The following is a 12,574-nucleotide window of genomic DNA, read 5'->3' on the forward strand; positions in this document are numbered from 1 at the left end:
CTTTGGTGATCAACAGCAATGTGGAAAGTGTAAGCTGAATAAACCCTTTCCTCCCCAACTTGTTTCTTGGTCATGATGTTTGTGCAGGAATAGAAACCCTGACTAAGACAGTCACTCTTACAGTCCTTTATCTTGCTCCTACCATGCTTGCCACTTAATGCATCAATTGATGTCATCACTCAGCACACTTGCTGTCTGTCACCTCCCTTCACCACAGCTGAGCTCAGTGCTTTGTTTGTGTGTCTTTCTTTTGATGTACCCCCTACTTCACCCTGAGATTTGTGCTTCATGTAGTAAGAGCAAAAGAAGGGAGCCAACTGATTTTTAGAAATCTGTGGATGTCCTCCAAAGTGTATTTCAGAGTGATGAAAATAATTTAAAGGGATGGAACAAGTGTAGGCTATAATTATAAAGTTCTATAAAGGTAAATAGAGAACAGTGGAATCATTTAAAAAAATCCAATGCTAGAGTATTTTCCAGAAATGGAGATATATAAATTTTTAAGTTAAAGAAACATGACAGTTGAGCAATATAAATAAGCAAATCCTAAGTTAAATATATTAATAGCCAAGAATAACAGAATATAGAAAATTAATAGCAATGTAGTAATAACTGTAGAGAACATTTTAATCATGTGATGTCCCAGGTGATATTCTAAACACTTCCCATATACCAATTAACCCCCACAATACACTTTGATGAAAGCATTATTACATTCATCTTGCATATGAGAACACAGATACTTAGATGTGCAGTCACTGGCCCTCGTCATTCAGTTAATAAACTGTGGAGCTCCAGTTTAAAGTCCAGCAAAATGTCTAGATGGACAAGGGCCCTGGCACAAAGGGATCAAATCCACTCCTCATTCTATGCCCATCCCCTCTGCCTCCCACCCCCAAGTTTTGTGGTATCTTTATAGACTCCTGGGTCTTCTGAATGTCCCTTTATCTTCCTGGGACTGGACTCCTGCCCTTAAATTTAAGGCTAGTGTCAGCAATCCAGTTTCTTCTATCGGGAAGCCTTGGTCCTGATTGTACCCTCTCTGTTTTAGCTCTTGATAGAGTTGCCATGTGCCTTTGCTGGCCGGGACAGCCAGCTTCTACTTGTATTGGGAAAACCTTTCCTTTGCTGCTGCCATCTTTATTAAGAATGGAGACCCTCTCCTCATTCTTGGCATGCCCAACTATGAACTGCACACCAATTAAGTCTGGTTCCAGTTTCGTAGACCCCTCAGCACTTGTGTGTGATTACCCATGGGTACCTCAATGTAGTTCTCATCTGTTAAGTTTCTCACATGTGATTTTCATTTCCAGATAAAACATAGGAAAATCAGCACATAGTTAGCATCTTTTGTTTTCTGCTTCAAAGTCTGGGGAGCAAATAGGGAAAATGTATGAGAACTGGCACCTTTACATGGAGTCTGTCTGAGAACATTTAATGTAGGTGTGCCGATAGAGGGCGCTCTTCCCATTGCAAAACACTGCACTGACCTGAGCAGGTCTCCTCCTTATGAAATTAAGATTAATAGAATTACATCAGTTGTTGGACTGCAGTGCTCACTGTTGATTTTTCCAATGTCACGTCCAGGTGTTACTTTGCTTTTCACGGGATACTTCTGTACTGGGCCACTTTGCATACAACAGTGCTTCACCACCGAAGTCATACATCAGAGGTAACATTTGAATAATTCTAAAGAGAAATTACTAAAGACTTTCATGATCATTCCAAGAATGTTTGAATATTTTATATTGGTATTTCCAGTTTTTAAGTTGAAAAATATTTCCAATTTCTCTGCAGTCATAATTACTGCCTTTCCTTTCAATGTCAGCACCCAAGCAACAGATCACAGAACACTCTCCAGAAGTGACAGAGATCACATTTCCATTGCCTTTTTGGTTCTTGACATCTCCTGCCTCCTCTATCCCATTGTGCCAAACCTGTTGTTTTCTTCTTCTTGCTACCCATAATTATAGATTTATCTTTTCAGTTTCTCTTAACTTTCTTTTAGTAAATTGGTCTTTGAATTCTAGTTGGGCTACACTTGAACATTAAGGTGTGGTATATGTGCTACATTACTTAAACTTCTAGTTCATTACATAAACTTCTAGTTTAGCATTCTCTCTACTACGAGCTGCCTCAGCATGCCCCTGTACTATTCCAGTGTGCTATCCTCCCCTGAAGACTAAGCTAGCCGCAGCCCTTCCCTTCACTGGGTGGTCAACACCATGCACTAAAATCCTATTGCCCTGCTATGTTTGGGTGCGGCCATTCTGCTGCTTCCATGAAGAATAAACATTCTTCAGGATTTTATCCCTGCCTGCTTGTTGTAACTCTTGCCCCAGGACAGACCACAGTTTTCTTGTGTTGGAGTCAGGCTCTTCCCCCAATATGGGGCTGCTTTGCTTCTGAAATGAATACATAAAAACTTGCTTTTCTTTTTATCTCAGGAGGTTATTGGGCTGAGGAAATAGCTCAGTGGATAAAGTGCCTATGGTGCAAACCCAAGAGCCTGACTTTGGTTCCCCAGTGAAGCCAGGCAGAGCAGCGTGCCTATAGCCCTAGCACTGGGGTACAGAGCAAATGGGCCCAGATGCTCACTAGCCGGCTGGCCTAGCTAAACTGTCAGAGAAGAAGGTGGAGGGTGAGCTAGGAAGACAGCTGACTTTGATCTCTGGCCTCTACATGCACACACACACACACGCACACACACACATTCACACTCACACAAATATACATATACTACACACACTCTTCCATCTCATCCTGCACAGAGTGATCATAAAATTTAATTGTCTAATGACCTAAAATGAACTACAATTTTAAGCCCCTCCACCTGCTCACACCATCTTTACCTAGCTTTCTTTCCTTCCCTGATAATCTCACAATGTGCTATATTTGTTCTAGCCCCTACATAGCCTTAGTGCACGAGGAGCTTCATATTCCATCACCACAAATTATAGGCCCTTGGTGGACTAGCCTATATGTCATGTCTACCAACCTACCATCAGTTTCTCTCCCCCTGAGCACTGAAACCCTTAAAACCCATTTAAAGAAGTCAGCAAACATATTCATTATTTGTGGTTCAGTCTACATTATAACCACTGGGTGGGTGGGGGCTGTGCCCTGGGTTTGCTGTACATGTCTCAACACTGCTGCAATTGGGGGTCTCTCTTCTCATCATTCCCTTCTTTCCTCACACAAAGACCAGCCCTGTGTGTCTGCACCTAAGCCCATCTTGGTTAGGGTTTCCGTTGCTGCGATGAGACACTATGACAAAGCAGCATGGTGAGGAAAGGCCTCATTTGCCTTATACTTCCCTATCACCGCTCGTCACTGAGGGAAGTCAGGCCAGGAACTCACACAGGACAGGAACCTGGAGGCAGGACTGATGTACAGACCATGGAGGGGTGCTGCTTACTGGCTTGCTCCTCATGGCTTTCAGGGCCTGCTTTCTTATAGAACCCAGGACCACCAGCCCAGGGTTGTCTCCACCCACAATCAACTGGGCCTTCCCCCATTGAATGGTAAGGCTTGTCTACTTACACTCCAGTCTTATGGAGACCTTTTTTTCAGTTGATGATCCTTTCAGATGACTATAGCTTGGTAAGGTGATATGGCACTATGAAGTGATTCAGTGGGAGATGGGAAAAGTGAGGAACTGCAGAACAGTACAGAGAAGGGGACTTTTATAGAGCAGTTCTGTTTTTAAGAGTTTATCCTTTCTCTCTAATCATATAAACTCTGTAGGGAGTCAGGATATATGACTCTTATATAATTGAAGATATTTAATTTTTAACTCTTCAGCATATTTTCTAAAAACATAAGCTAATAGGATATGACAAGACTTCAGACTTGCTTTAAGGAACAGGATTGTTAAATTTAGAAAAATAACTTTATGCTTATAAGTTATTCTCCAGTACTTAAGAACATTTGAAAACATTGTTTAATCAATATTATTGGGTTTAATTGTTAAAAGGCTTTGCTGGTATCAGACAACTGGCTGACAGATTTTCAACTAATTCCATATCCTGAAATGAAATAAAGTTGAACTATGGTTATTTTAAAAATTCCATTCATTATCCACTACTTATTTGGACATTCACAGAATGTTGCTTTTTGAAACTTTACTGAGTATATGGTTTTCCCTTACAGGAAAACTAGGATTAGAAGAATATGCTGTTTTCTATCCACCCAATGGTGAGTGATGTTTCTGCTTCCTCTGGAGGGAAATGGAAAAATAGCAGCTTTTGTACTGGAGATGTAACTTTCTCATTCTGTCCTGAAAATGGAACACAAATCATCATCTAAAATAATCCTTCCTCCTGGGAAAGGTGTATTTTAGTGCCTTCCTCTATGTTTGTGTAGTTTAATGCCAAATTGTGCACATCTCCAGCTCTGCTTAGGATCAATAGAAGATTTGTGAGAAGCTGAGTCAGCGTAAATGCCCACATCTAAGGAACACTAAGCAGTTCATCTAGAATCTTCTTGTGTCATTGGCACAGCACAGGAGTGAGAGGAACAGCCCGCCCTGTGTTTCAGTTAATGTCTTTAGAAGTGACCAGTGTGGTATTTATTAAGTACAGAGATTGTGAAGAAAATCATTGACTTGCTGAGAAGTGATATGACCCTATCTTTACTCTTTAGGCATTCACTGTACGGGTCTTTTAGTATGCTTACAAAGGCAGCCTATAACATCCTTGTCCTGATGGTATTAATCTACACCCTGTAGAAGTTTTGCTTTAAAGGAGTTAAGAACTTGGGCATTGTAACCCAGTGGATCTGGGTTCAGATCCAAGCTCTGCCAATTCACCCCCTACCCTTGGTAAGTTATACAACTTCCCTGACCTTGAGTTTCATTAACTTAGCATGTGGGTAATGATCACATGAGGTATGTTATGAGACTCCAGCACAGGGCCTCACTTTGAGCCCAGGAAATGCACCCATGATGATGGCATTTAGCAGTAGCGGGCAGTCTGAGAGCCAGGTGTGTCCTACCTGTTCCAGCTTGTGCTTTTCGGCACTGTGGCCTGGTTCCTTATGCTCTTGTTCTGTTGCTCTCTCTCTTTACACATTTCCCCAAGTTTCCATCTGCTTTCACGGATCTATCTGCTAATTACAAAATTTTCATTCTAGTTCTAACCTCTTCCATGATTACCTCAAACCTAATATGACCCAACTGAGCATATATATTTTCCTGTGCCCCTAAAGGGAAAAATAATTAAAAGAACAAGCAGACAACCTGTCTCAGTCAGCTGCCATTTTCTTCCACCCAGTCATTCAAGCCCTGAACCCTGGAAGTCACTGTAGAATTGTAGGTGGTGCAGGCCTGCCCCGCCCCGCCCCGTCTATGTCAGGGGTCTTTTGCTTTCTTTTGGGGTCATCTTTTTCACACTCCTACTGCTGCCTTGCCTCCATCTGATCTTGCTGTAGCCCATGTGGGTGTAATGAGCATCTACATTGGTGCCTCCTCTCTACATTTCTAGTTCTCTGGGTTTGCCTCTGTTGTTCTCAGTTCTACATCCAAAATGAAAACCGGAAAATTTCCATTTTTCTTTAAGTTCCTTAGTGCTGCTGAAAAGTTTAATGCCCAGGCTTCTCAGTAGGACACGCACAGGGGCCCCTGGAGTCTCACCCCCATACTGTCTACTACTGCCTAGCTTCATGAATCACCGTCTCCCACCTCACTGTTTAGATTTAATGTCAATATCCAACTATTCTCCCAGAGCCACAGATGCTGACACAGGCACTGTGTTGCTTCTTGCCTCATGCCTGCCGTTGTTTCCAACTTAGAGCAGACCATTTAGCTTTGTTTGGCCATCATGGAGGCTTACTCAGACATGATCCTGTTTGAATGCATCACTTCAGCACTGCTAGGTTAAGGGTTCTTCTCTAGGCTCTCGTGGACCTTGGCACAAAACTTTGTTTTCTTTCAACTCCTTCGAAATGTTGCAAACTTCAGAAAGTTCACAACCATATTCTTGTTTCATTATTGATCTATTTGTATCTAACATATAATAGTATTGCAACACTCATTTGAACTAAATTAGATTTAAACACCTGTGTTTAGATATAAAATTGTTTTATTCTTCATCTCAGAGACTTAATTTTCCAACAACTTCTTGTATTTAAAAAATACAAAATCAGAAAAAAATGTAAGTAGCTGAAAAAATGTGCCCATACACTCAAGGTAACAGGAGACATTATAAGGTCTTAGCTTTTACTTAAGTGCATGCCTGGCAAGCCTGCTTCATGTCCTTTCCAACAGGAAGCATGATGAGTGGCTGACAGAGGTAGGGAAATGACCAGCAGCTGTCAGAACTAAAATGCAAAGATCTCACACTATAGAGCACTATACAGAAGCACTCCAGCAAATCATCCGGGGACTGGCTGATATAATAGCCCTTCACAAGGGTTTGCAAAGGTTGTTGCTTATAACACATTGTAATCTCAGCGTTTTGTGCATGTGTGTGTCACTGAGTTTTAATGCAATGTCTCATGTATGCTAGGCACATGTTCTTCCATTGTGTTCTTATCTCCAGCCCTAAAAGCAAGTCTTTATAATAATTTCAAGACACATATATGTGCATTTATAAGAATACTTCAGGTGTAGTTTTAGATACATCAAGTAATATCTTCTGAGCTGTGCAGCCAGAATTATGTTGTTTATTGTATGTATTATCTCATATGATCCTTATAATAACCCTATGCTACAGGTACTACTGTTACTTAATTTATAAAGGAACTGAAGCAGAGAGGGTTCATCTCCCCAGCCATCGAATAACAAAGGCAGGATTTGAACCCACGCTCTCTGGCTTCAGAAACAGTATTTTTATCACTTGCCCCAAGCCACAGTGCATGTAACTGAAGTTATTACTGTATGCTTGGAAAGAAGAGTGATTACAATATCAACAAAGCAAAGAGTTACATGATCTAGAAAGACTTCTACACACACTAGAAATAAATAGTTGAATACAAACTGAGATAAAGTCACAGCTGTTCATAAATTTAGAGCCATTTCTTAAGTGGTTTTAGGACTTATAAAATCAGGGACACTTGTCTTTATGTACAGATTCCTTATGTTGAAGCTTAGGCAATCCTAAACTTCATTCTATATTACCTGCATCATTCCCAACCTCTGCCAGAATAGTATCACTCTGAAAGTATTTGAGAATTACCTGTTGACAACAGTCAGACCTGGCTTGGCTTTCGTGGGTAGAGACATTCACCTAATTCTCTCTGAAGCACTCTTAGGTGCTTCCATGGACAGAAATTCTCTTACCACCACCCACACATTCCCTGCACACACCTTTCCTAGGATGGAATTGAAAGCTTTGGTGGCACAGGACATTAGCTCATGGAAGAATCATCACTAAACACATCCTGTCTAATACAGTAAGTTCTGAGCTCGGGGAGACACCTCACAGGTGTCCTGTAAGCTCTTTATATTTATTGTTAGTGTTTAACATGTATGTACTGCCTCTGTTCATTTGCTGAATATTCATTTCCTGTTCTGACTCAATGCTGTGAGTGACCCACAGTGTAGGACACAAATAAAGGACCTGCTGCCAAGGACCCTTGGAGCTTGTAAAGTAGATATGCAAGAAAGGAAATGTATGTTTGAGAGGATGAACAGTCCAGGTATTAATACATGTGTGGGCCTGGGGAAGGCCAGGCTATTCTAGATACAGCAGATGAAAAGGTGCCTCTGAGGAAATAGGAAGAGTAGAGTCCATCCGAGCAGAGTGAGCTACACACAACTGCAGGAAAGAACATTCTGGGGAGAGAACACAGCATGTGTAAGGCCAAGAGTAAGACCAAGGCTGATGGTCTGAAAAACACCACAGTGGCTAAGTTTGACTTCTAGTCACCTGGTACACGCAAGTAGGGGAATGGGACAAGGGCCAGACCAGGGTGGGAGATGACTGATGTCAATCTGTCTAGGATTCCTCCAGGACAGTTTCGATTTATTTGTTTTTACTTTTCCCCTTGTGGATGAGCTGTACTTAATTTCTTTGCATACCTAGTAGATTTTTTTTTCACTGCTGGAAATTGGCTGTCTTCCCTCCTATAATGTGGTAATTCTGGGAATTAGACTGCTTCCCCTCCAGAATTCACTGTGGTTTCTTCTACTGTATAATTGTTTAATGATTCAGAAAGAATTTGTAAGCTTTAACTCATTAGTAAATTTTAGTAAACTATTTCTATAATTATTATATTCTTTTGTGCCTACTGAAATCTGTATTCTTTTCGATTAATGGTACGCTATTGATTTGATAAGCATTTCCTTAAATGTTTTTTAATTCAAAATTATAACATCCCTTAGTGTTTGCAAATTGTCTTGGAGTGGGTCACACCATAAAGGTTAGCTAAGCCATTCACAACTTTACACTAGTCCTTAGTCCTTTTGAGGCTAGAAGTCAGAAGTGAAGACCTGCGTCCTCAGTCCTTCCCTAGCTCCCTCTGTATGCTATACATAGGAGACTTCAGAGTCCTCATTCCCCACGTAGTTCCTTCTGGGCCTCCCTTTACCCATGCTTTTCAACCTGTCCATTATTTCCCTCATCTGTTATTTCTTCTTTGGGGCCAAAGGTAGTGTATTTTCCTTTAAATGCTCTTGACAAGTGCTTCATGAAAAGCCACTTTAGTCCTGAGAAATCACTGGGGCTAGCAGGTACAGCAAAGCATACATGAGCCCATCCCTCACGTACCTGAGCTGCTACACAGGTAAAACACAAAGGTACTTTTTTTTTCCCCATAAAAGATCTCTGTTCGCTCACACAGCATTGAGTTACAGTAAGAAGGTGGGCTGCTGTTTCACTGCTGTAGCCACGCTGGAGAGGACCAAATCCTTGCCGCGTTAAGCATCCCCCCCCCCCCCCTTTTTAAAAAAAAATTTACTTTTTTTTTTTTTTTTTTTTTTTTTGGTGAAGCAGTGTTTATTAATTCCAGTAAGTTACAACTCCATATATCTTTTCTTATAATGGGCATGTTAATAAGTTTAAGGCATTTTAGGTTAGGATCCCAATTTGGCCAAAGCTTCTTAAGACAGACCTTAAAACAATGCACATGTGTGTTCGTTTTCTTTTCTTTTTAAAGCCAATCTGCATTTAAGCAGATCAGAGAAAAAAATTTTTTTTCAAAAAAAAAAGACTTATCTCCAACTGCGGGGACTGATTTCTGAATGAAAGTTCCAAGGTGTCTGTCTTAAGGAGCAAAGTGCTTCATACACCGACAGGTAAGACAACTTTGTGGGGTTTTTTTGCAGGTGCTTTCTGTGTCTAGAACATTTCAGATAAATACCTTTAACCTAAAGGTGCAATTAATGTGACAAAAGGAGAGTATTCTACAGCTCAAGACTGCAGTGCAGATGAAGACAACTTCCTTGTGCCCATAGCGGTGGGAACAGCTCTGGGAGGAGTACTTTATTGGTCTCAAGTGCCATCATACTGGATATGAGCAATTTTAGTACCTGCAATCTGATTGATTATATTACAAAATACACACATATAAAAGTTAACTCTTGATTAGATTCTAGAGTGCTACAAAACTTGACTCTAGCATTTTTTTTCAGTTAAGCTATATAGGAGGGACAATAGTGCCTGGGAGTTCTTTCCCACATTCTTCTCAGTGATGGCTCTCCTCCATTTTCTGATTAGTACTTTCAAAAATCATCCTGGGTACTTTGTAGAATGTGAGTCTTCTTAAAACGTAAATTTGAAGAGAACAAAGACTTTAGTAGTTTTGATGACCAATATATCCAGCATTTGCAATTATATGTAGCATGAAGTCTATGCTCATTAAACATTATGGAATGAATGTGCAAATAAATGGGGGATGGGGGCTAGCACAGAAGAGTTCAGAGGAACAAGAAGAGAGATGAGATTTCCTAGGCCAACATCAAAGATACACATGCCTGACACTTATCTGTAATTTTTAAGGTCATATAGCAATCATTAATCACTAAATAATGTTGAGTATTGAAGTTTTGTACTCTAGAACAGTGATTGTCAGCAGAGGCTAATAATCCCCAGCAACACACACACACACACACACACACACACACACCTAAGGACATTGGCCTTATCTGGAGGCTTGGCCAAATCCCAGTTTGGGAATGGATGCTACTAATACCTTACAGCACACAGAACAACCTCATAACAAAGATGAGGGAAGGCTCTTGAAAAAAATAATGAAAATATATTCCTTTAAATATATTCCTTTAAAGTTGATAACTTTTTACCATCTATATTAATTAAATTTAAAGTACTACTAACCTCATATCTACTTAGAACATAAATTTAGATAGAAGTAGAAAAACTGATTAAAATTTTATTTTAAATAGGACCTCTGGATTCACATTTAAATGTTTTTATTGTAATGGTTTGGAAATTTTTAATTACTAATGTATCAAAGTCAGAGTTTAAAAGTTTTAGTTTAGAAAGATAATGAAAACTCCAATTTATCCATTCTCTTGATCTCTGTCTTTACTGACATGTTGGTTATATGTAAGATGAGAATACAGAGGACTTTATTACCTCAACAAATGAATGTAATAAACTGTACTAAGGAATCCAAGTGAAAGGGTGTAAGCACTTCATCTGCTGTGAGATGAAGTGGGTCAGATGAACGTTATAAAGACGATAAGGAAGGGGAGGCACAACCTGGTCAGAGTGAAGCATGCTAACGTCCATGGACTTTGTGAGTCCTATCCAGATCAAGAGCTGTTTGTTTATGAGCAGACTAAGTCTTATATTTCTTTTTTCCCCATTAATTTATCCATATATTCACTTTACACCCCAATCACAGTTTCTCCCTCCTCCCAGTTTCCCCCTCACACAGCCCCTCCCCCTCCTCTTCACCCCGTCATAGACACCCTCTCCCATCACATGGGATAACATTAACATTGAGACCTTCTCAGTGCATAGGAGCAGGGGGTGGGGCATGGATCCATAGCATACTGTGGAACTAGCCAGATCCGTAATACCCAGCACTTAAAGCATGTGCTTGGATAATAGTCAAGTGATAAAACTTGACTCTTGAACAGCTAAAGAGTGAGTGGCTCTGTTGAAACTGGCTAAGAAACAACCCTACGATCAAAGAAACCCAGTTCATGTCCTATGGCACTCCTTGGGCTCCCTGCTTCCCCACCCCCCACCCCCAGCCAGGATTTTACTGTGTCCTTCATGGATACTTTTTGGAGCCCTCTTTAATCTTAGTCAGGCTCGTCTTGGATTTATGCTCATACTTACATGTGTTACTTTCCATTTGGAGAGGATTAAATAGCTATGGATATTGAACATCTGTGTTAGACTAAAGATTATACTGATTATACTAGTACACTCTAAACACTCATTTATGTTTGAGGGAACCTCAGAGACTCCTGACTCAAGATCAGACAACAGAAGAAGCAGAGATGATGCAACCTGAGCTACATGTGGGATGACTGAGCGGGCAGCAGAAGCCCGTGGACGTGCAGGCCTTCCTCATGGTCTCAGCACTATTTTCAGATGATAATGAGCAATTGTGAAAGTTGGTTAGTGAGCTGAACGTTTGGAGGGAGGAGCAGAAATTAGGAGGCTTTTGTAGAACCACAGGTAAGAGCTCACCAGTGCCCAATTACAGGCCCTGGATGGCGGTAACTAAATAAACGGTTTAAAAATAGCAGAGGCAGATTCCAGGCTTCATGTCTCTTTCTGCAAGCATGTAATGAGCACAATTATATTCTTGTCACAGTGCTTATCTTAGTGGGTGGATAAGTAATATCTATCCTATGCTCAAAGGATTTGTGTTTTACAAAAAATAAAAATAGGCCAATGAGATAAGAGAAGGAAAATGTCTTGTGTTAATTGTTGATTTGTCAAGTATTGTACTGTAGTACCCACATTGGCTTTTCTATCTCACCTTCCAGTTGGCAACACTATAGGGAAAAGCTAGGCAGGCCATCTCCCTCACAGGATCCATCTGTCATCAATCCAAACACTAAAAGTTGTAATCCAGAGCTGGAATCTAGTAACATTGTGGAAGGCCAGGTTTGGATTCTCTGTCTCCTCCACCATCCCTAGAGTACAATAAGCACACCTCCTGTTGATGCTTTCATAGAGAAGGACCCTTGGACCACATCTGTATCCTGCAGTATATATATTCAGGACTGAAAAGAACAGTCAAGCTTTGTGAGCTGACTTTAGGACCTCAGCTTAGGGTCACTGTCCTTAGCCTGAGAGAATGTGGAAGAATAAATAGTTCAATAACGTACCTCCATATCTATAGGCAGTGACAGAGCCAGGATTTCATAGTGTTGTCTGGGCATACAGAGAGTCATGCCTCATCCAATCAGGGTAGGTCAGCTGGTATAGGAGTGCTCTGTGATGAACCGTTCTGGGTGAGAAGTTCAAGAACTACTGGGAGCTGATTCTAGAGTGTTGCTGAGTATGATCAAAATACATTATATAAAATTCTAAAATAATATGGTATTTATCCTTCATGATAAAAGTCTTAGAAAGATTGGGAATTCAAGGCCCATACCTAAACATGATAAAAGCAATTTACAGCAAACCAGTAGCCAACATCAAAGTAA

General features: G+C 40.6%; 1 protein-coding gene across 2 annotated transcripts in view; it reads left to right on the forward strand.

Moving 5' to 3' along the window:
• The window catches only part of Tbc1d19 (TBC1 domain family member 19), a 99,040-nt gene that overhangs the window by 61,205 nt on the left and 25,261 nt on the right, over nucleotides 1-12,574 (forward strand). For both annotated transcript variants that reach the window (XM_021210471.1, XM_029545222.1), the window contains 2 exons: nucleotides 1,588-1,672; nucleotides 4,153-4,197. In XM_021210471.1, coding sequence (XP_021066130.1) covers nucleotides 1,588-1,672; nucleotides 4,153-4,197 — 130 coding nt within the window. The remainder of the gene's footprint in view (nucleotides 1-1,587; nucleotides 1,673-4,152; nucleotides 4,198-12,574) is intronic.

This window comes from Mus pahari, chromosome 13 (genome assembly GCF_900095145.1).
Source record: "Mus pahari chromosome 13, PAHARI_EIJ_v1.1, whole genome shotgun sequence".
NCBI lineage: Eukaryota > Metazoa > Chordata > Mammalia > Rodentia > Muridae > Mus > Mus pahari.